At 36.5% G+C, this 25,110-nt stretch overlaps 1 protein-coding gene across 2 annotated transcripts in view; it reads left to right on the top strand.

Moving 5' to 3' along the window:
* PHTF1 (putative homeodomain transcription factor 1) overlaps positions 1-22,796 on the top strand; it is a 44,183-nt gene extending 21,387 nt beyond the window's left edge. The window contains exons 4-19 of one of the 2 annotated variants that reach the window (XM_019730380.3): positions 2,605-2,674; positions 3,678-3,836; positions 6,279-6,435; positions 7,610-7,744; positions 8,936-9,095; positions 9,989-10,162; positions 10,274-10,363; positions 11,372-11,593; positions 14,399-14,527; positions 14,923-15,195; positions 15,955-16,086; positions 16,557-16,643; positions 19,912-20,067; positions 21,068-21,163; positions 21,594-21,719; positions 22,258-22,796. In XM_019730380.3, the coding sequence (XP_019585939.3) occupies positions 2,605-2,674; positions 3,678-3,836; positions 6,279-6,435; positions 7,610-7,744; positions 8,936-9,095; positions 9,989-10,162; positions 10,274-10,363; positions 11,372-11,593; positions 14,399-14,527; positions 14,923-15,195; positions 15,955-16,086; positions 16,557-16,643; positions 19,912-20,067; positions 21,068-21,163; positions 21,594-21,719; positions 22,258-22,278 (2,187 nt within the window). In that variant the 3' untranslated portion in view covers positions 22,279-22,796. The remainder of the gene's footprint in view (positions 1-2,604; positions 2,675-3,677; positions 3,837-6,278; positions 6,436-7,609; positions 7,745-8,935; positions 9,096-9,988; positions 10,163-10,273; positions 10,364-11,371; positions 11,594-14,398; positions 14,528-14,922; positions 15,196-15,954; positions 16,087-16,556; positions 16,644-19,911; positions 20,068-21,067; positions 21,164-21,593; positions 21,720-22,257) is intronic. The other variant, XM_019730381.3, reaches the window with a different exon arrangement.
* The last annotated feature ends 2,314 nt before the right edge of the window (positions 22,797-25,110 follow it).

Genomic DNA, 25,110 nt, shown 5'->3' with positions numbered 1-25,110 from the left:
CACCTGCCCATTTCACGTCTCCACCCCTCGACCAGTCTCGATCAACATGGCTTCTTTATAGAAGTTCTGTTTATCTCTGGTTCTCAAGGGTGGTGTGCTATAATTTAGTTGTAATTTTGATGTGGTCATGGGAGGAAGTGAGCACAGGGTTTACGTATTCCGCCATCTTGACCAGACATACTATTTTATTCTTTTTGATGCACTTGTAAATGGGGTTGTTTTCTTCATTTCTCCTCCTGTTTCTTCATTATTAGTATGCAGGAATGTGATGGATTTTTGTGTATTTTTTACCCTGCTACTTTACTGAATTCTTCTAATAATTTTTTGGTGGATTTTTTAGGGTTTTCTAAATATAGTATGTCATCTGCAAATAGTGATGGAGGATAATTTTAAAGAGTTTTGAATGATCTCAGAAAAAATGCTTCCAGACATTGATAATTGATTCCATCATTGTAAAAGACCCCAGAAAAACTGCCTCCGGATATTGACATTTGGAGATTCCTTCAAGCTTTCTGCTTGATTACCCTGCAGTGAAGTCCCAAATCTATAAGCTACACTCACATACACAGAGCTTCCAGTAAATTTAAAAAATTTTTTATTGGAGTAAAACATATTCAGTAAACATGAATATACTTATGTACATGTGCACTTATATAACAGAATTATAAGTATACAGCTTGAAGAATTTCACAAACTGAACATAACAATGTAACAAACACTCAGTTCAAGAAACAGAATATTAGTGGTCCCACAGAAGCTCTCCCTATACTTTCCTCTTCTAGTCATTGCCACCAATGAAGGTAACCAGTATCCTGACTACTAGCACATGCCTTCTTTGAACTGTATGTAAATGGAATTGTACAATACATTCTTTTGAGTCTTAATTTTTTCAGTATTATGTTTGTGAGATTCATTAATGTTGTTGCATAATTGTTTATTCGGTATAACACCACAATTATTTATCAATTCTACTGTTGATGGGCAATTTCCAATAGTTGCTGATGGGTAATTTCCAATTTGGAGGACTTATAAATAATACTTCTATGAACATTTTGTACACATTATTTAGTGACGTGTGTATGTATTTCTCTTTGGTATGTACTTAGAAGTAGATAGAATATTGGGTCCTTTAGGTTTTTAGCTCCTCATCCTAATATGTAAACAGACAGCCAATGATTACTAGATATTTGAAGAAATCCTCCAATATGAAAGAGAATAGAAAGAAATGAACCCAAAGAATCAAAATGAAAAAAAAAAAAAAGAAGCATTTGAGGAAATTTACAGAAAGCAGAACAAAAATACAAAAAAGATAGAACATAGAGAAAAGTTAAAAAGTTTTGACAAGGGAAGAAATATAAAAATATAGAAAACTGCCCTAAAACTGAAAGACTTGAATTTTTGTGTAGAAAGGAATATCAGCACAGTAAATGATAAAAGACTCATATCAAGGCACATCATTACGAAATTTCTGAATACCATGAATAAAGTGAGTATTGAGGAAAGAAATAATTTGTGTGCAAAGGATCAGGATTCAGAATGGCACTGGGGTTTGCAACAGCAACATTGGAATCCAGAAAATGACGGAACAATGTCTTAATTCTTGAGGGAAAATTATTAACAACTTTGAATTCTGCTCATACGTAGTATAACTTTTAAAAAGGTCTGCGGGTAGAATGAATTCATTTTCAGATATGCAAGGATTCAAAAAATTATCGTTTGTGACCCCTTTCTTAGGAAGCTACTGAAGATTGTGCTCCAAGAAGACATGGGGAATAGGAATTAGGGATTCAGCACACCACAGAGAGAGGTGAAGGGAATTGTCAGGGTGACAGTGAAGGAACGTCCTGGGGTTACAGCTAAGTAGCATGCCAGAGAGCAACTAGCCCAGTTGGACCAGGAAGAGAGAGGGTTCTGGGAAGGGTGTTACCAGGATTTTTTTTGAAAATAGTTTTTTAGAGAAAAAGGACTTTGATTTGTTTTCTGGCATCTTAATGTTTGGAAAATGATAAATATTTTGACCTCATAGAGTCAATGGAAGAATATAAAATACAGCTTACAGGGAATGATATTTCAAGGTGATCACACTCTAATTACTGATTTGTCAAAAAATCAATATCACGATATCGTGAAGATACATTTTTGGGGTGGAAGTTAGGATGTGGGGATTAGTAGTGAAAGAGCTGAATTCTCATATACTATATTGAGAGTCAGTAGGTGATTTCTAAAATCAATAAATTTAACAGTAGCAGTATAATCATATTATTTAGAGGTATGGAAGTACATACCAAGAGAGACAGCTGAAAAATAAAATTGTTTTTCATGAATAAGATTGGAAGGAGAGATGGGTCAGGGGATTACTATTTTTCACTTAATTGATCTTTTGGCACTTTGTGATTATTTTTAAAAGTGATAAAAGTGTATCTATGCATTACTTCATAAAACTAAAACAAATATTAATGACAAGTTACTTTTAGGAGCATTAGGAACAAATATTCCTGGTAAAAGGGAGTCAGATATAGAGAAAAAGAAATACAAGTTTACCGTTTGTATTTAAACGGGCTTTTTTTCTTTGTTTATTTCTGTTTTTGTTTTGTTTCTTCCTAGGGCTTCAAAAACAAACCAAAAAAGATGGGTCACATAAAGCCAGACTTGATTGATGTTGACTTAATTAGAGGTGAGTTCCAAATTTGTTTTGTTTCTTATGTATATTATTATTTTACAGTGGTAACAAAGATTATGCTTAGGTTTCTCCCCTATATGACAGTGTACTTTAATTTCCAAAAGTAAAGATTTTTCCTCCTCATTCAGGCTTTAGCATTTCCCCCCCCCCTTTGCTTTAAGTACTGTGTGGCTACATAAATTATTGTATTTTGCTGTGTATAATGTGCACCCATGTTTTTGGCCCAAACTTTCAGGGAAAAAAATCATTTATTTTAATTTTTTAATTCAAATTTTTTATTTAATTTAGGTACTTGTTTTTGTATTATAAAGGAATTTCAGCATTTATTTTTTAGCATATTATGGTACAAGAAGTTTTATGTAATAAATGTTTATAAAATACAAGAACAGATTAAAAGATACAAGAAATTTTATGTACCGGTGACAAATTTACAATATTTACATATCATAGAAGGCTGGGAACTCTTCATCGTTGCAAGTTCGTCTAAGTTCAACAAAACTGATTATCTTATTCCAGGCTGGTATTTTGATTATGGATATCATTATTGATTGCTAGAGTTACACTTTTAACTCATAAGCATACTCGTAAATAAAAGAATTAAAAACATTTATATAGATACGGAATTAGTACTACTCATGTAGAATGCGCATCCTTATTTTTCCCTCACAAATTTGGGGGGAAAAGTACACACTATACACAGCAAAATATGGTACATGGTTTCCATAAGGATGAAGGAGGGATGAACTTGGAGACTTACTGTTCTGTAATTAAGAAAAATCTATTGTAAAACATTCAAGTGAGCCAGACTTATTTTGAGCTCCTGTCCTAGCGAATGAGGCAAGAAGTTACTACATTTAATGAACATCAAAGACGATTCTTTTCAACTGAACAGGCTGTGTGCTGATTTTTGCTCTCACCTGTTTTTAATAGTCTTACAAGTAGGCACTAGTATAGTGTATGTAAATGTTTGATGTTTTGTTTTATTGTATATTTAAAGGTTCAACATTTGCCAAAGCCAAACCTGAAATTCCATGGACATCTCTGACCCGGAAGGGGCTTGTTCGAGTTGTATTTTTCCCATTGTTCAGCCGTTGGTGGATTCAGGTTACCTCTTTAAGAATCTTTGTTTGGCTGCTCCTGCTTTACCTCATGCAAGGTAATTGGTGGAGATGGAAAAAGTTATGACGGTTTTTTTGCTGCTTTTGCTATCAGATAATGCAGACCTTACAGTTCTTACATTTATTCTTTCTTTTGATGGTTTAAAGTTCAAAGAAATGAAGGGACACACGTCATTTGGAGATCATCTTAAAATTTTTCTGACAGGGAGCAAACACAATTGTTGAACCTCTCCTCTCTTGAATTTCTTCCTACCTGCCTCGCTCGCCAGGCCTTCTCAGAAGAGCTTTCCTTCTGTCTGACGTTTGAATATTGGATTACCTCAAGGTTGGATCCCAGATTTTGTTCTCTTCTTTACGTATTTTCATCAAGCCCCATTGCTTTAAATATCATTGATATACTGGAGATTCTTAAATTTATATCTTCAGGCCGAAAGAACTCTCTGCTGAACTTCTGACTTGTACACCTAATTGCCTGCTTGACATTTCGGTATCTCGAACTTAATCATATCCATCTCTTAGTTTTTTTCTACAAACTTTTTTTGTACAAGCTTGTACCTTTTTGGTATAGCCCGCATTTCATTAAATGATATCATCAGCCACCCAGTTTTCAAGAGAAAAATTAAGTGTCCCGATTCTGCACTGCCATCAACTCTCACATCCAGGCTGTCACCAAATCTGTGAGCTTGGCCTCTCATACGTGTCTTGACTCTGTTTATCTCCGTCTCTGTGGCCGCCATCACAGTCCACAGTACCAGCATCTCTTTGCTTAGACCACGCAAATAATGTCAATGCTGACTCTTCTTTCCACCAACTGTTCTTTTCACGGGAATTAGAGAAATCTTTGAAAACAGAAATCATATCATGTCATTTTCCTGCTTGGAACCTTTTAGTAACTTCTCATTGGCCTTAGAATAAAACCCCACTGCTCTTTACCACTCCTTTCCTGCTAACCTCTTAGATGTCATCTCTTACCACTCTCCTCCTCGCTCACTCTAGGCATAATGGCCTTTTTCTGTTCCTCACATAGAGCTTTTCTTGCTGCTTGAAACAATCTTAAGGCTTCTCACATGGCCATCTTTTTTCTCATTTTTAAGGTCTCAGCTCAGATGTAACTTTCAGAGTCCATCCCTATCTATACTTTCTAAATTATCCTTCCATTCCCCAATCACCATCACAGGAATCTATTTTAATTTCTGCATTACGCATCACTACCTGATGGTGTTTTTTTTCTCTTCTCACCATGTGTAGGGACCCAGTATATTCTCTTTACCGCAGTATCACCAGTGCCCACTGGGAATACTTACTGAAAGTGGGCCATGTACACTACGGTTGTACCTGTGCAAAAAGACATGAATGAGAACAGATTAGTGAAGGTTGGTTTAGGTTGAGAGGAGTTAGGGTGATTTTTGCTTTCTTTATGTTCATTTTTCTTGAATTGTTTAAATTATAGAATGAAAAATGTATCTATGAATTTACAAACCTTTAATTTTTTGAAGTCGTGGCAATGCCATCCAATAGAATTTCTGGGTTGATGAAATGTTCTATGTCTGCACTGTCCAATATGGTAATTGTTGGCCACTGAGCACTCAAAATGTGGTTAGTGTGAATAAGGGACTGAATTCTAAATTTTACTGAATCGTAATTAAGTCTTCATAACTATCATTTTAATGGCTGTATAATATTTCATTTTATGAACACGCCATCATTTAAAACTCATTTTAATGTCTGTATAAGTCTATCATAATGGATTTACCATAAATGCCTTTTTATAGCTGCTTAATGTTCCATTATGTAAAATTTTATAAAACTGTCACTTACATAACTGTTTCCATATGGTGAGCATTTAGGTTGTTTCTGGTGTTTTTTTTCCTCTTAATGCCATCATGAATAAAATTTTTCATATTTTATATTTTTTTAGCATTTATTTTCTGAAGCAGAAGTAACAGACGAAAGAGTGTCAACATTTTAAGGCTTTTAGTACATATAGTGAGATTGTTGGCGACATAATTCCTTTGAAAAGCAGTGGATGAGAGTGCCTGTTTTACCACAATCTTACCAGCATTATTATAATTTAAAAATTGTTACCTAATTTGACATACAGAAACTAGAATTTTGCTCATTTACTGTGCATTTCTTTGGTCACTGATAAGGAGAAAGTTAAATATTTTCCTGAGTTTGTTACTGAAGAATTTATTTCATTGTTGTTGAAATAAATTATATATAGTAGATTTTCATGTATACTGTGGCCTATTGCTGGGCTTTATTTTCCGCATCATCAATTTGTATGATTATTCTCATAAGATTATTGTACTGCCAGAAAGCTGAATTACTCAGCTAATGGGCAGGTAGATTGTATTATAGGAAATTATGTGCTTTCACTTGTGTACTTTTTAAAATGATAGGTTTTTTTGTAGAAATAATTTGTGTAACTACTAGAGTTGAGCCCTAATATTTTACATTTTGAAATCTCTTCTTTTCAGTGATAGCACTCGTGTTATATTTTATGATGCCTATTGTGAATGTAAGTGAAGTACTTGGACCCTTGTGCCTTATGTTACTCATGGGAACTGTCCACTGTCAAATTGTGTCCACTCAGATAACCAAGCCATCCGGAAATAATGGAAATCGAAGACGAAGGTGAGATGAGAAATTACACTTGGAGTTGTGTATTTTCTGGGAGAGGCATGGTCAACATTTACAAAATCTTTGATTAAAGTAATAGAAATACCAATTTGCATATAATTTTCATTATTTCTTGGCTTAAAAAAAAAAAAATGTTTCACTTTTCTGCTTGATGTTAAGAAACCTTGTCATGAATTTTTAATCCAGTGTGGGATTTTTGTCATTAGAGTTGCTTAAAAGGAATTTCCTGTACTATTCCTGTAGTATTCTTTATTAAAATTTATACTGATTTTGAAAAAACATTCTTCAAAATTCAGTCTTAATCAAAATTTGAAAATTCAGTATAAATAAGGATCTTAGTACATTGGGTTAGTGCTACTAAAATTTTACCTTTTTTCAATAATTACAAGAAAAATGGATTTCTAAGTGTTCTAAATTTTTAATAAAGATTGACTTTTTTCTACACATTGAATTCATGTCATGTTTTCATTAGTTATGTGCTATGTGTGTGTTTTGAAATTGTTAAAGTTTTCTTAAGTATATGTAGTATAATCTTTCCTTAGAATATCTAGATTTTTGTTCCCCTAAGTAACTACTAAATAAGTTTTTTTTCATTTGTTGCAATGAATTTTAGCATATTTATTCTTATTTATGAATGTTATTTTCAAATCAAATTTTTTCTCCAAAAAAGATTCCTTGAAAATTCAGTTCAATTGATTTAATGTTTGCTGAGGAAATCAAACGTGCTGTGTCTCATTGGTATTTCTAGGCTATCTCTTTTAATTGCATAGGGTATCAATAAGTGATCAGTTGCTATTATTTTGTGATCTCCTGATTAAATGTGCCACATTGGTAGATTTCCGACGTCTATATTTAAAGAAATTGTTCCTTCTGCCAGTGGTACCTGAAAAGACTCTCAGTCATACAGGTGAAAATTTTCTTCTCATAACCGTTTTGAATAGCAGTTCTCTTTAATGACCAAACAAAATGATAGCCCAGGACTTGCTTGGAATCTGTTTTTGCCCTTAAGTCAGATATGTTCCTGCACATTTGTCCTCATTACATGAAGTTCACCATATTTAATTTCAGTTAGTAATCTGTTACTATAATTTCCTAGAAGGATATTTAGGGCAGAAATAGAAAAGGTCTTGAATAATCTGAAGTTATTGAAGTATTATTTTTTTTATAGAAAATTACGAAAAACCGTAAATGGTGATGGGAGCCGAGAAAATGGAAATAACTCCTCTGATAAAGTCAGAGAAGTAGAAACTGTGGGACCTGTACCCTTTATTCGTGGTTTTTGGGGGACTCTCTTTGGCAACAGGTGGGAAGTCTTACATTGGAATTTTTACTTGATTTTGTATTTGTATTAGTATTTACATGGTATATAATCTGATTAGGTCATAGGAGTATGTAGTGTAAGCATATTATCCTTATGGTGTGAATTTTAGGGCTTTAGAATGAATTACTTAAAACGTCTCTGTTGTCTGTCGTGTTACCTGTAAATCCAGTAATCTACCATCAGAGTTTCATTCTGTTTGATCTTTAATGATTTTTTAGACCACAAGATTACAGAAATGCAAGTATTCTGAAAGGGTAACTATTTTAAGCCATCTGGGAGAAAGAGGAGAGAAAGAAGGGTTTTAAAAAGATGAGGTATTTTACAGTGTGAAAGCTGCTCCCTCCTTAGAAATGGTGTCTAGGGCTGCAGGACAAAGAGAAGTGGATCCAAGACAAATTCTGCCTCCTCGATGATTTGGCAGGCTGTGACAGCTTCAGTATGCTTCAGAGAAATACTTCTTTTGCCATCTATTAATGAGTGTGACTCAGAAATAAAGTTCTTTTGCAGTTCCTTTTTTGAAGATGAGAAGTATGTTCACATACTTTTCTAAAGATACATCTGCACTCTACTCTTGAGTTGAGGTGTTTGAGTTCTTCTTATTGAACATTGTACTGGGCACTGGGAATCCCCATTCTCAGTGATTTTACCATCCAATTAGGAAGAGAAAAGTAGCCGGTATGATGCAGTCACAGCAATGTAAAAAAAAAAAAAAAAAATGTATAAATAATTACATGCGGCCGAGAGGCCATGCGTTCAGCAGATGGAGTGATTTTTCTGGGGTGAAGTAGTCAGCAGGAGTCATGAAGAAGCTGAGAGATGTCAGGCTTTGAGGGACCCGGAGAAGGGAGGACATTCTGTCAAATGGCACCTATAGGTGTGAGGTAGGGATTGTCATTGTGTCTGAGGAGGAAAGTGGAGAAGACTGGGAACCTCTTCCTGGGCAAAACTGAAGTCCAGGCTTCCTCTCAATTAATTGACATGAGTCTTCGAGACTAGGGATTATCCATGAGTCTTTCTATACCTTTAGCAAGCTAGAAATCTGAAAAATATGATTTCTGAATTTTCTTGATATCCAGAATAAGATATTGTACTCCTCAGAAGAGAATCGTTTCACGGAAGATAATTACTTTCAGAAAACTAGTCAGTAAACTTTTGTCCTTTTTGAAAAAATAGGATTAAAGGAGTAAAATTAATATGTAACAAAGGGACTGAAACGGACAATGACTCAAGTAATCTGCTTCCTGTCATTAAGAAGAGACAGTGTCGACCAGATACTAAAATGTGGCAAACGACAGAGAAAGCAAAATTTTCCGATGGAGAAAAGTGCCGTAGGGTAAGATTTCAATGAGTATAAATGTGACAACATCTTTTCTTTCCCGTGTAAAATTTTCCTATTCTTAGACTGCTAGAATCACAACAAAATAGATGCTAATAGGTGTGCATAATTTGTCTTAACAAATAAGGTAAGGACATGAAAAGGCGACTGTAGCTTATTCTTCTAATTTCTAGGACAAGAACTTGTTACTGCTTCTGCTGTTGACCCAGCCTCAGCAGTAGGCTGGGGGGTTTAATAACCAACCAGCTTAGTGCAGAGGCGGCTGTGTCATATTCCACAGTCAGTGATGGTGTGGTGACGATTCGGGAAACTGTTCTCTAGGTTTAGGTACAGATGTTCTGCTCTGTGTCTGTAACAACACTTCTACTTTATAGTCTTGAAATAGTTTTTCTCATTTGTTAAACTGTAGCATTTCATAGTTACACAAGTAGCTAATATTTTTGAGTCATTGCTACAACCAGGCACTATTCTAAGTCTTTACATGTAGTAACTCCTTTCATTTTTTTTCCAGTAACTCGGGGAACTGGGTGCTTTTATTATCATTGCTTTTCAGACAAAGAAACAGATTCAGAGAGGTACAGAAACTTGCCTAAGGTTACATAGCTAAGCAGAAGAGCTGTGATTCAGAGTTAGAGTTTGGCTGGAGCCTGTGCCTCTCTTAGCGCTGCATAACGCTGCCTCATTATTTCTGCTGCCTCATTATTTAGGCTATTTAGTAGCCAATTCAATACTCTTCTTTATCGAGACCAAGCCCTATATAGGTTTGCTCAGCTTGGGTTTTGTTGCCTTTTGCTGCTTCTTAGTTTTACATGGTTTTTTGTTTTCACGTGTGCAGTTTACCAGAGTATTTTGGGCTGCCCTCTGTGAAGGAATTACTGTTCTCTTTACAGGAGGCTCTGGAACAGGTGGGTAATGGGATGTCAGATGAGCTGTCGAGTGAGGAAGATGGTGAAGCCCGGACACAGATGATGATTCTGCGTCGGAGCGTGGAAGGGGCCTCTAGTGACAATGGCTATGAAGTCAAGAACAGAAAATCAATACTCTCAAGGCACATAAACTCTCAGGTAATTTGTCTTTTAGTTTACAATAGGATAGGAATTAACTCCTAAATCCTTGAGCAGTAGCAGGGCACTTCACATGCTTTCCTATTGTGTGTTGGCTTGATTTTTTGGCAGGTAAAGAAAACCACTACCAACTGGTATCATGTTGTGCGGGATTCAGATAGTCTGGCCGAATCAGAATTTGAATCAGCAGCCTTCAGTCAGGTAATCCTTTTGAGAGATCGCTGTTGAAAGAGTATTCTCCAGTCTAAGAACATTATCCATTCCTTTTCAATTGGTTGTCCTGAAGTCGCGTTTATATTTGCCTGCCCCTCTCCTGCCTTAGCCGCCTGTCCACCTACCGAGCAGCTTCTGTATGACTACCTGCCCTCAGAAAGAGAAGGACCTCTTTTCACTTTGACTCTGATTTTAAAAGTATCATTGCTGATGCTCAGAAAGAGGCTACTCAGTCCTCAAAAGATGGGACGCTTACATAATGTTCACTTAGAATATGGAGTTTATTCCTAAGCACCGTTCGTTCCCATGTTACGTGGGATTGACACTGCTGAGGACAGACTTGGGAGAGGACCCCCAAGAGATGGGAGCAGGGAATCCCATCCGGAAGGCTGGTGGGCATATTACACACCTGGAGTATAATAACTCAGAGGTGGGCAGGGTTGATGGTGGGTTTGGGGATGTGGGTTTGGTTTTGAATGACGAAGCAATCGGGGTCAGGGACAGACTTTAATCTTGATGTTTGTACCGCAGGAGAGCTGGGTGGTCCGTCCTTTTCTCTGCTGATTACCCTTTTTTGTGTTTGGCTGGGCCCCTGGACGTGACTAGACCTATAGTCACCCTCACAATGTTTAGAATAGGGGAAGCTTTGGGTGTCAGAGGGCTCAGCCATGCCTACATCCAGGCTCGGTCCTCTGGAAAGGCTTGCAGGCGCCACTCCACCCTAGGACAGCTTAGTTGAACAATCCCCTAACTTGCCAGTAACTTCTGAGAGGGAGTCTTTTTAAAGTCCTGCTTGTTAGAGAGTCATCAGAGTTTAACATTTGAATATTAAAATGTATTATTATGTGAAGCCTTGTGAACAGATGAGTACGTGGTTATCAGCTTATGAAAGCTGGCCAGCCATCCCCATAGATAACTCGTTTTTGTTTTATTTCAGATAGGTAATTGTTTTTTTTAAAATGAATGAAAAAAATGTTGTTTTGTTTTCCTTTAAAGGGCTCCAGATCTGGTGTGAGTGGAGGTTCTCGAAACCTCAACATGTCAAGAAGAGACTCAGAAAGCACCCGCCAGGACTCGGAGACCGAAGACATGTTATGGGATGACCTGCTGCATGGTCCAGAGTGCAGGTCGTCTGTCACCAGTGACAGTGAGGGGGCCCATGTGAATACCCTTCACTCAGGGACCAAACGTGACCCCAAAGAGGACGTTTTTCAGCAGGTATATAAAGGTGATGGGAATAGCTAATGTTGTGTATTTGCCATGTGCCAGGCACTGTACTGTCTCATTTAACTTTATAATAATCCTGTAAGGTGGATGCTGTTATTATCTCTAATTTAGAGATGAGAAAATTGAGCATAGCTTGTAAATGAAGATGTTGGGGTTAGAATTTGGGAGGGGGTACTCTAGAATTGCCCTAACCTACGTTTTTCTTCGTAATACTTTTGCTCATTATTTTCCTTAGAGTGATCCTTACTTAATAATATTCATTTTACGAGTATATGAGCGAGGTTGTTTGAATGGTACATCAACCTCATGTTACGTTTTTACAGACATCCCTGTATTGTATATGAGTTACTGGGAAATGGCATTGCTTGCTTCTCAAATAGTGTATAAACCAACTGATGCTTTTAGTTTTAGGTTTTATATTAATACATAAAATCAGACAGCCTAGAATTGGATATTCCTTAGGAGGTATTTCAACCTTCCACCCGATGTAGGAATTCATTCTACACCTGTTAAAATTTGTTTACCACGTACCCATCACATGGCAGTAATAGTCTCCACTTCTTAGGAATGGTGTGACATGTCTAAGGAAGATAATATAAAGTCCTGCTTGTTAGAGACTTAGCACAATGCCTGGCGAAGTGTATACATCAAACCTTCAGAGGCTAAATCAAACCTCTGCGTAAATACTTCTGGAGCTGGAATGATTGTGATTTCATGAGACAGCTTGATACACTGCTGGACATATTGAATGATTAAGAAACTGTTGTCATAGCAACCTTCCAGATATTTGACAATGGTCATGATTCTTCTTTGTTTTTTTGTTTTTTAGGCTAAATATTTCCACAGTGACTTACAAATAGTAGATGAAGGATATGCATTTGTGTAATTATTGACTTTTCTTGATCCTAAGATACCATTGATTTAGGTCACACATTTTCATGAAAAAAAGAAATCCTTCATTAAATGTATACAATTTTAAAAAACTAATTAGGAACAACGTACATTTTCTCATTAAACTTTTAAGCTTCTTTCTCTGCTGTTGCTTGCAAAGTTTGAATATAAATATTCTTTACATTCATCTGACGAGGCATCTAAATGACAGTAGCCCTCAGTAGTTACGTGCAGCATCACGATGGTCTCGACCTCCTTTGCACTTTGGGGATCAGCAATATAATATTAAGGCATATAGAAGAATCAGTGGGTAAGATACACTCACCATGTCGCAGGGAACTCTCTTCCCAGTCCCCCCACCTAAGCTGCTCTTCTTTCAGTCCCTGCATTTCTGAATGCCACTACTAACCACTCAAGGCTGAAACCCTGGGGTCATTCATGACTTCACTCTCTTCACCGTGTTTCTGATGGGTCATCACTTCCTCTCGATTCATCTGCCCTCTCGCGTCTGCCCTGCTTGGTACACACCATCATCGTCAGCTCTCACCTGGGTCATTACAGTAGCCCCTCTAAGCTGACTCCCCACCGTTTCATTTTCCACACTGCCGCCAGTGTGATGTTTCTAAAATACAAAACTGATGCCACTCCTCTTGAAATCCTTTCATTGCTTTTGTTCCCCTGTTGGATGATTTGTTTCTGTTCCTCTATTTGTCTGATACGGTCTCATCTCTGACCGTCCCTTCCCCGCCCCTCCAGTGGTGTACTTTAACTCCAATGAACTACTTCCAGTGTCTGAAACGTGCCGTCTTTCATGTGCCTTCACACACACTGGCTTCTTTGCCCGGAACTCACTTTTCTCCAATACCCATTCCTTTGGCTCACTTCTCTTGATTTTTTAGGTCTTGGCTCAAGTGATACCTTCCCAGGAAGCCTTTCCTGTAGGCTCCTAAATGAGCACACTCTGCTCCCCTTATCGCACTGTATAGGAGCTCCATTTAATCATGTGTCTTTCATGAGTCTCTAAGCTCCACATGTAAAGGACCACATTTATCTTGTTCACCATTGTATCCATAGTGTGTGTTACGTAGTAGGTACTTGATACATATTTTTTTAGCCAAATCAATGATCGACTCAATAAATGCCCATCAGCATTATGCTGAGCATTGCGGTAGAAAGTGAATAAATCATATTTGTTAGAAACTTTAGTTTGGGATAAGATGCTTATATGGGAGACGTCACGTAGAGGACACTCAAACAGCAGTGTGTAATTAGATGCTAATTTGATATGGACTATAAGGTTTTCAATTTCAGAAAAGGGCCAGACGAGGCTTGTGGTGGTCAGAGAGGACCTTGTGGGTGAAATGGCACTGGAGCTGGTACTTGAAGACATGATGTGGCAGAGGAAATGGGGCTTTTTCATTGTGACCCTCTCTTGAGCTTGCTATGCTTTGCCTGTGTCCTGCTTAGACTAGAGAGAGGCTTCAGTCGTCAGTTACTCATGTGGTAACTAAGACCTATTAGCATCTCTGGTACCTAACTTCCTGCTACCCGCAGTGTAGTTGTGTTGCTCTAGAAATACTTTCCTCCTTAAATCCTGTAAATACACCAAGCTTATCCTCACTTGCACACGTTTAGAGAGGAGAACAAACTTGGAGATCATGCAACCCTACTTTATAGAAGACAATTAGCCCCTCTCCAGGTAAGGAAATGGCTTAGTAAAGAAAAAAGGACCAGAAGTCAGCCCATAGAAGTGGGAGCTGGAGAGATGAGCTTTGTCAGCGGAGAAAATAGAGCGATGAGGCCGACCATTGGGGAAGTGAGCCCGGGAGACGGACAAAGGGGGAAGATCTAATGGAGGAGAGAAAGAAGGACTGGATAGAAATTGTTTTCTGTTTTTCTTCTTAGAATCATTTATTCTGGCTTCAGAACTCAAGTCCTGCCTCTGATCGAGTTAGTGCAATAATCTGGGAAGGAAATGAGTGCAAAAAGATGGATATGTCTGTGTTGGAAATAAGTGGCATCATTATGAGCAGGGTAAGATTTAATAACTTTCCAGATTTTCCAAAAAAATCTATTTAGTGATCAGCAGCTATTTCATAGAATTTATATAGTGATCAAAACACTGACTCTGCTTTTGAAACACAAATATATGTATTTTTAATTTTGTAGTCAGAATATTTATGTGGTAGTATTTTTTGAATTTGTTCCAGAGGTCTCTATGAACATGATCAATTGTTCAGTTAGACTCTACAAATATTCCTTATCTCATGTCAGGCTAATTTTTAATAAGATCTAAAAATCATAAGTCTGTACATTATTTTTATTTCTTTTAGATTTAAAATATATTTAGTTTTTAATAATCAAATCGTATTTGGTAAATACTCCATTCAGCTATACAGTAATGATGGACATACTGAATTAATTCCCAGGTTAACACGTATCAGCAAGGAGTAGGTTATCAGATGCTGGGAAATGCCGTCACCATCGGATTAGCATTTTTTCCTTTTTTACATCGACTTTTCCGTGAGAAGAACCTTGACCAGCTCAAGTCCATTTCAGCAGAGGAGATCGTTACTCTCTTTTGTGGGGCACCACCTGTTACACCTATTATTATTTTGTCTCTAATTACTTTTTTTGAACGATTGTGTCTTACGTGGATGTTTTTCTTTATGATGTGTGTGGCAGAGAGAACGTATAAACAGGTTGGTAGAAACTTTCGTAAAATTTCTTACCTCTACTTTTGTCTATGATATTCCATTGAGTTGTTTTTGTCCTCTTGACTTCTTCTTCCTCCAAAAGTTAATGTGGGCAATGAAGATGGGTCAGTAGGCTTTCGGTGTTTGTGGGTTTAACACTTGTGACACTGATTGTTCACAGATAACTTGCTGTAATCTGGGATTTTGTTGCACCCACGTGTGGGAGTCAGTGGCTCAGCCAGCGAGTGCTCTTAGCTAACTTAGCACCTGTGCCTCACTGTGCCTTTGCTGGGTTTCATCCGTAGCATGTGTAGTAATTCTCATGGTTAAAATGTTTCTGTAAAAAAGGGCCTAGTGAGAATTTAAAGGATTGAAATTCGGTACGAGTTAGGGATTGAGGATTTAGTGTATTGATATGTATAAAAAACATGATTTTGAATGGAAATGGAATTTGAGAGTAAGCCAGACTTCTGTATAAACATTTGTTGGTGAAGTTGGGAATTCACCAAGTTCTGCAAAGAATATTCGTTGAAAATGTCAAGAGTGCACCATGTTATGAAGAAGTATATTACTATATCATGTGCTTTGCAAGCAACAGGGTAGTGAGCTGTTAACAAAGTTTTTCACTGCCTTAGTGATCACCGATTAGAATTTCATTCTTTTAACAATTTTTATATGCCAGGGATATTGTTTACAATCATGTAAGCACACAGAGACATGTACATTTCACTTTGTCTTTTTTTTTTTTTTTTTAATCTCCTCTAGAGATTTTTATTTGCAAAACTCTTCAGCCATATTACTTCTGCCAGGAAAGCTAGGAAATATGAAATACCTCATTTCAGACTTAAAAAGGTGGAGAACATTAAGATATGGTTATCATTGCGTTCCTTTCTAAAGGTGAGTTTTATTTTATTAACATAGAAGAATATGCAAAAATATGCAGAAAACATGCTCATTGAAAGTTCTGGCAGCTGATACTCAATAGGCAGTGTAGCTGTAGGTACTGGACAGATTATGTTAGTGGCTGACAGACTTGCTGGAAGTGGTACATCTGCAAAGCTGCTAGAGGTAAGTAAGGAAAAGCTTCGAAAGGGAAAAGAAAATTTAAATTCCTAGGGCAGAGCGATAAATTGAATATTGCATCTTTGTCTGACTTGGTGGGAAATATGCCAGCTGGAAATAAGTCAGTAAATCAGTCACGCCCTTAATTTGGAGCAGCATGGATTTCAGTGCTTCATTAAAGTTGAAGGTGTCCAAACTGTGTTCAAGTCGTGTGTCAGAAACTGCTTATTAAAGTTGATGTTCACAGTACCGAGGCTGCTGCTGTCTCTGACCTAACGTGCAAACCCGTGTGTCTCCCCCCACAGAGGCGGGGGCCGCAGCGTTCCGTGGATGTGGTTGTGTCATCAGTCTTCCTCCTGACCCTTTCGATTGCTTTCATTTGTTGTGCCCAGGTAAATGGTCCAGACCTGTTTTAGACCACTGTGTTTAAGTATATATATATTTTTAATGTGTCTAAATTTCTTCTGCCATTTTGAACGCTTGTTAATTTTCTTAACTTTGGAAATGAGAATAAAGATGATTTTGAAAACTATTAAGGGCATGCTAATTTAGTTTTAGTTGCTAATCTTTGACTGATGATAAGGCTGTCATACCACAATGGTGGCAAAGTAGTGATTTTTCTGACTCCATCATTCCTTCTACATTTATTCTCACTCGAAGGTAGACCTTTCCTTTGTTTCCCATTCATTCATTCACTCATTCATTTATTATACTATGGACTCATGTATTCTTGTTTTTATCCAGTGAACTATGACCTATTACTATATTTGTTTTGATGCCTAAATTGTTCCAGATTTGGACAGTAGGAGACCCTTGAAGTCCCTTCCTGTGTCCTTTTTGACAGGGCCCTGTATGTATTTTGTGTTTTTGGCACTTCTGTGCTTTCTCCATTACAAGAAGTTACAGGTTTATCATACACTTTCTCATTTATTGAGTTTAAACTGAATTCTTCTGTGTTTAGAGAACATAACTCTGAATGTTTTCAGTCCTTTGAATATGTAGAGGGTTGCTTTATTACCTAGTTTTATTAAATCTTCCACCAGCACTTTGAAAGAATTTATATTCTGTTGTTTAGGGAACAATGTTCTCTATATAAAAATTAGTCCAAGTTTATTAGTTGTGAAATCTCCTACTGTGTTTCCCTGAAAATAAGACCTAGCCAGACAATCAGCCGTACTGCGTCTTTTGGAGCAAAAATTAATATAAGACCTGATCTTATATTGTATTATATAGGACCTGGTCTTATATTTTAGTAAAATAAGACCGCATCTTATATTAATTTTGCTCCAAAAGATGCATTAGAGCTGATTGTCCGGCTAGGTCTTATTTATGGGGAAACAGGGTATATACTTTACTCACTTTTTTAGTCTGCTTATTCTGTCAGCCATTGGTAGAAGTATGTTCAAGTCTACTGTCATGGTGGATTTATCTTTTTCTCCTTATATTTGTCAGTTTTTGCTGTATATGTTTTGAAACTATGGAACTGAGTGCATACAGATTTAGAATTGTTATCCATCTTGGTGGATTGACTTTTATGTCCTTTATAGTTACTTCTTTTCTCAATCCAGGATCCAATTGAGGATCACATATTGTATTTAGTTGTCATGTCTCTTTAGTCTCCTTTAATCTGGAATAGTGTTAGGTCTTTCTCTTTCATGGACCTTAGGAAATGTCGCTATTTCTAGTGTTATGTTTCGTAACATCTGCCCTATTTGATATCAGTTTATACCATCTGTCCTTTCCCTAGTTTTTGCATGTTATATCTTTGTCTACCCTATTTCATTTATTTTGACTTCATATTTTAGTTGTGTCTCTTGTAATCAGCATGTCCTTTTTTCATTTCTTATTTCTTATCCAGCCTAACAGTCTTAGTGTTTTGGAGTATCTGGCCCATTTAAACTTAATGTAATTACTATAACTACAAACACGATTTGGTTCCTATTTGGTCTACCTGTTAATTTTCCTTTCTCCTCTCCTTTCTTGCCATCAAATATTCTTTAATAGTCTATTTAATCCTGTTAACTTGTTATATGTTCTTTTGTTACTAGTCACCTCAGAGATTACAACTTAACATCCTGAGCTTATAGTCTAATAAAATTATTGATTTACCTCTTCCTCGATAATGCTAGGACCTTAGAGCACTTTATCTCATTTATCCATTCACTTTTTGTATTATTAGTGTCCTTCATTTAAATTTTACATACATTTCAAACCCACAAGATGTAATTATTATTTTTTGTCATCAGTTATTCATTTATATTTACCTACATGTTTATCCTTTCCGTATCTTTTCATTAGTTCTTGCATTTCTGTTGTTCTCTGGATTATTTTCCTCCTGCTTGAAGAATCTGCTGGTGATGACTTCTCTCAGTTTTTGTTTGAAAATGTCTTTCATCACTTTCATGTTTGAAGGATATTGTCACTGAGTGTAGATTTCTAGGTTGCCAGTTACTTTTGGCACTTGTAGGATTCTATTGTTCTTCTGATTTCCATATTTTATCTTGAGAAGTCAACTGTTATTGTTATGGCTGCTCTTTTAAAAGTAGCATCCTTTTTCTCTGGCTGGTTTAGAGAGTTTTCTTTGTGTTTGGTTTTGTAGCAGTTTGGCTGTGGTTTGTGTATAAGTTATCTATTGCTTACAGCAAATTGTATCACCTGCTAAGGAGGTGGGCCTCGGTTGCTACCAGTTACTACTTTCCTCCCCCCGTTATAAGTAATTGGCAAGGGTGAACACCTGACCCAGACCAAGCTAAACATATTCCCTCTTTTGAAAATTATTAATAGAAGTGAAAACCCGAGCTATCAGTGGTGGACTTTGGAGAAGAAAGGTCAGTAGGGGTCAGGGGGGCCGGCAGGATGCTGTGATAAACTAAGGCTGGAACAAGACAAAGTAGCGGGGAGCAGTAAACGAGAGTCTTGCAAGGCAGTGGAATTAGCTAAGAGGAGTGGAGATGGGAGCCCAAATGGCCCTGGGGAAGAGAGATGGAGAAGGCAGCTGCTTGGTGACTTCCTATTTTTCGAAAGGCCTGCAATTGGTCTCTGTGAGGAGTCTCTGTATGTGTTTCAGTAAATTCCGTTGTACATTGGGCTTGCCTGAATAAATTTCTTTACTTTCAGATCAAGAAAAAACTTTTGAAAAATCCAAAAACTTTTACCAGAAAACTTGCCATATAGCAGGCATTCAATAACTGGTAGCTACTGCTGCTGTTGTTACTCAGAGCCTAAAGTGGAGTAAAGAACTGAGCCTCAGGATTTTCTAGTCATACCAGTGAGATATGTCCATGTGTTTTAGGGAGCACTACTAGTCATAAGCAAATTTAGTACTTGGAAAAATGGTCACCATATAATTGTGAGTGGGCATACTGGTGGCTAAAGAGGCTGGAAATGCATTTGTCTTATTTCACCTATTGTATTAGGTTTTCCTCCTTTGTTACTTCCAGACCCTTGCTGTCTTTCATGCAGAGGAGAAAGTCCAGTAAATGTAGAGAAATACATAATGACTAATTAGATAGATAGTACTTTATGAGTTAAAATTCTTCTGCTTTAAGTCTTAAAATATTGGTATCTTGTAAATGTTTTTAAATTGCTAGCATAAAGGAGGAATTACAAATTTTAAGACAAATGAAAAACTACTTTTTTTTTTTTTGGTCCCTCATATAGGTTCTCCAAGGACATAAAACTTTCCTGAATGATGCTTATAATTGGGAGTTTTTGATCTGGGAAACAGCTTTACTGCTTTTTTTACTGCGCCTGGCCTCATTGGGGTCTGAAACCAATAAGAAATACAGCAATGTTTCAATATTACTTACTGAACAGGTATTGATTGGCCCCTGTCAGTTTGGTTCAGTGGTTAGAGATGGCATAATAAGGTTTGTGCAGAAGATTCAGGGTTGAGTCCTGATTCTGACACTGTCTAGCCATGTGACCCTATAAGTCACTCTGCCATTGTTTCCATATGTAATTGTTTCCTTCTTATAAAATGTGAATAGTATCTTCCCCACCTGCTCCCAGGACTGTATGAAGTAAGTAAGATCTAATGGATTGAAAATACTTTGGATACTATAAAGTGTTTTTTTTTATTGGTGGGAACAGAGCATAATTTTAATCTCATATTTTACATCAAATATTGGATCTTAAGAGTTCTTGTCTTTTAAGTATGTAGAATAAGCTTCTTGAATTTCTTCTGTAGCAGCCATAGAATGCATTCAGTGTTTGGAAAATACTTGTTCTTTATTATGTGAATAGCTATTATTATTGAGCAATGTTTCTCATAAATATAGAGTAGTATGAAGTTTTTTTAAATTTTAAAAAATTTCATGTTTATAAGTTTTAAATAAAAACATTTGGTGTCATTAGTTTCTTATTTTAGAATTATAGTAGAGAATTTTTCCTATAAGAGATAAAATACGGAGTAAGTTAAAGACAACTATCTCCTTCCATTCCAAAAATGTTTAATATGGATGTTAGATTATTTGGGATATACCAAGAAGAGTAAGATATCATTTTTGATCTCAAAGAGTTTATAGTCTAATTGTTATGTTATAATTAATATTAGATTTTTCATTGTTTTGATATTTAAATTGCTTCCTCATTTTTTCCGTCATTAAATAACTTTTTTTGTGTGTGTGCGTGTGCCAAACTTGACTCCTCAGGGGTTGGGGGCTAGGGTACATGACAGATGTGCTCTGTAGAAATAGCTGTTGGAATTTCCAATTTTATTTTACTTGAAAACATGATTTTCAAAATGTGCCAGATTCAGTGCAGTATATATATCTTTTTCTATGACCTTTACCTTAATCTTTATTCCTTCCCTTAGATTAACTTATATCTTAAGATGGAAAAAAAGCCAAATAAGAAAGAACAGCTTACCCTAGTAAACAATGTATTAAAACTCTCCACCAAATTGTTGAAAGTAAGTAGTTTCCTCCGATACACGTTTACTACCATTTAAATCATGCTTTACTTCTTTGAGAAGACCTTAGTAACAAGCTGTGTAGATTGAAAATGCCAACTTCATAGTTTTGGGTTAATGACTGTATAAGAGAAAATTTCCTGTCTTGTTACCCAGGTTCTGGTGCTTGCTGATATCTGTCATATTTCTTAAATAACATTAAAAAAAAAAGAACCACAAGTAGCATATTGCTTGAATCCACCTTTAAAAACTCAGCTAATGGAAAAGTAGGTGAACTCCATTAGAGGCTTTTTTTGAAGGTAGCTATTGAACATTAAAGAAAGACGGCCTTAAGCGGTCACCCTCACCCAAGACTTAAAAAACAGCCCAGAATCACTGATAGCTGTTGAGAAGCCATGTATCTCATCTCGGTGCTTTCATGTTTCTGTAGGAACTGGACACACCATTTCGACTCTATGGGCTGACAATGAATCCTTTAATCTACAATATCACACGAGTAGTTATCCTTTCTGCCGTCTCAGGTGTTATAAGTGATCTTCTAGGATTTAATATACGAGTAAGTGTGACTACCACTCTGTAGCATCTGCCTTAGTCTTAAAACTTACTATATGTAATAATGATCTTTGTTCTTCATTCTGTGTGTGTGGGGGTGGGGGGAGAGAGAAAGAGAGAGGCTGGCAGGAAATAACTCTTGAAGAGATAGACATTTTGATTGGTGGTCCATAGGCTTCTCAGCTTAGGTTTTCTCATATTACACAAGTACAATAGACTATTCTCTCAAATGGAACAAAAAAATCAAGTTTGAGTCTCATGTCAAGTTACTAGCATGGACTGGGTAAGGGTTTTCCGTTGATCTAGGGAAATGTACAGAGGCAGAATGAATGAAAACCAAAACCCATCAACTGCAGTACGTTCTTTTTGATCCTGGAGATTTTTAGTGTTTTTTCCTCTGTGGTATTCTCTGGTTGCTGTTGCCAGAGTTAATACTTTTTCTTATTTGTAAAGGGTTCTTGGTTCATAGTCATGTAAGTGTACCTATAAACCCCACCCGTTTGTCTTAAAACTAACTTATTTTGGTGATTTTCTTTTCTTAGCTGTGGAAAATTAAACCATAAGCTGAGCCATGGCCTGGACTTGCTCCCCTTGCTGGCATCAACTTACCCATTAAGAAAAGATATCCCTGGAGAAACCATGAGATACCCACCTGCTTCTTCATATACGGAGGTGCCCTCGACTCAGCCTAATCTATCGAATGGTGTTTTCAGAGGAACCAGTCCTTTTCCAGCTGGACGTGTGTGCTGAAAACCTATATTTTCATGATTCTCAAACAATGTGAATAGTCAGGAGACTAAAGACTGTGTGTTTTGGTAACACAAGGACAACTTTCTAAGTTAGGAAATTTATTCTGGACATTTCAGTGCTGTTACAGTTATATATATTTACTGGAAATAGTCTTTTGGGTAACTATGGTAGATGCCCAAGCATGAAGCAAATATGCTTTGTTGGAAATATGCAAATTCGGTACTTTTGTATTACAGTCTATAGAATTGGAGATTCCATTTCTCTAGCACATGGAGGGGTCAAATTTAAACTATTTTAGGTGGAACCCAAATAAAATAACTTTATTGGAGAATTTCAGTTTGTAGGCTTTTTTTGTTGTTATTGAAGGAAAAAAAGTAACCTTTTAAACTGTGAGTTTCTGTTAAACAATGGAGAAAATTTTAATTCGTTTATAATTTTGAGGTTAACCTAGTAACCATGTAGATGTTGGTGAAAGGGTCATGCATAAAATACGCAATGTAATTCAGTGTGAGAAATTTAAGTGCATGCAAACCCATCCATGCCCATTGCACAACATGGTGTCCATATAAAGCATCTGAGCTGGGTTTCCTATCAGTACTAAGTGAAGCATTAATAGTTCACCTGTTACGCACTTTAACGTATCCAAATTTTAGTATAATTTCGGGTCTATGTCCCCTACACTATGCCCTTGATGATTTAGATTTTCTTATCAGCATCCCCTATTACACAGGCATACACACACAGTAATGAAAACTCTAGTGTAGTCTACACATAATTCTTACTGTTACCTGTTTTGAAGAACCTATTGAGGCAAATGGAAATCCTGGACATTTTAATGGTAAGATTTTGTGAATTTTATGTAAGTTATAAACTTAGTTATTATATGTAAAATACACACAGGCATACCTCATTTTATTGCACTTAGCTTTATTGTGCTTCACAGATGTTGCTTTTTTTTGGTTTACAAATTGAAGGCAAGACCCTCCACCAGCAAAAAAGATTACAACTTATTTTATTGTGGTACTCGCTTTATTGCGGTGGTCTGGAACCGAACCTGCAATATTTCCGAAGTATGCCTATACTTGTGCAAAATCTGTGTATTGGTCACATGTCTTAATATGCAGGAAGATTTTTGAGATTTAAAGATGAATTTCTCAAGAGCTCAGGATTGAGGCTGCATTCATATCCTTGGTTCTGCCACTCACTAGCTTCATAATTTGGGGCAAGTTATTTCACCTCTCTGTATCTCAATTTTCTGTGAAATGGGGATAGTAACTACTTAATGAGGTTGTTAAGATTAAATGATACTTAGCACTTAGTAAATCTACAATAAACATTTGTTATTGCTGTTTAACACTTTAAAAATCTTTCACTGATAGATTCCTAACTGAAAACTAGGCAGCAAGGTTGCTGTACCAGAAGTGGATTACCAAAAATATGCAGCCATCCTTAATGCTGTGTGAGTTACAATTTTTTCAAGGTAAAACACTATTATGGTGATTTACCTTCAGAAGGAACTGTTCTGTAAAGGCACTTCACTGTCTCAAGAAATGGCTCCAAGGAATTATGCTGTTTTCCATAAGGAACAATAGCGATTGTCTCAAATCCAAGATTGAGCTCAGTGCAGATTTCAAAGACTGATGCCTTTTTTCCTCCTACAAAAAATGGTATTCTATTTTTAATTTGCAATTTTTACACTGTGAATTTTCATGTAAATGCAGTATTTACAATAGTTTACTCTTGTGGGTTGAACTACGATTTTAATGGTGTACAATTGGTTTAAATTATTTGTCAGGTGGGTAAAATTGCATGTAAATATAGTTGCTCATGTCAGCAACTTGGGAATCATTCTTGACTCCTCATTCCTCAAACCTCACATCCAGTCACCAAGTCTTTGAATAATTAATTAATCTTCTAGATATTTTTCTAATCAGTCCACTCTTCTGTATCCCCACTTCCACCACCTTAGTCTTAGTCAACATCCTTTGGGTGTTGTTAAGTTTCTGCTCTTCCTGCTCTTACATACGCATGGCACCCCTGTCCCTCAAGCCCAGTCTGTTCTCACAAAGCTAATGTGTTTTTTCTGAAAAGCAAGTCAAATAATTTAGAATCTATTAATGGCTTACTATTACTTTGAAGACAAAAATCCAAAATCTTTTTAGGAAGGTGTACAGACCAGACCCATCCTGTTGAGAAAGATTTTTGAATCTTCACATTTGAAACATTTTTGCTGGGTATAAAATTCTAGTTTTAAAGATAATGTTGCTCTACTGCCTCCTGGATTGCATTGTATCTGACAGGAAGTCTGCTGTCATTCTTATATATGTCTTTTTTTTTTTTTTTTTTAATTGGCTGCTTATAAGGTTTTTGCCATTGTATTTGTACAATTTATAATGTGCACTGGTGGTGTTTTCTTCATTTTTTTGTGTGTTTTGTGTTTGGGGTTTGTTGCACTTATTGGATCTGTGGGTTCATAGTTTTCATAAGATTTGCAACAATTTTGGCGATTTCTTAAAATAAGTTTTTTATACCCTACTCTCACCCACCTCCTTCTAGAACTCCAATTTACATATACAGAGGGTGCCAAAAAAGTATACACATTTTAAGAAAGGAAAAAACTGTATTATAATTGTAATACTCACTAT

Source organism: Rhinolophus sinicus, chromosome 7, assembly GCF_057876585.1.
Source record: "Rhinolophus sinicus isolate RSI-liver-muscle chromosome 7, RSI-T2T, whole genome shotgun sequence".
In the NCBI taxonomy this organism is placed as follows: domain Eukaryota; kingdom Metazoa; phylum Chordata; class Mammalia; order Chiroptera; family Rhinolophidae; genus Rhinolophus; species Rhinolophus sinicus.
This window is presented reverse-complemented; position numbering and strand designations above follow the sequence as displayed.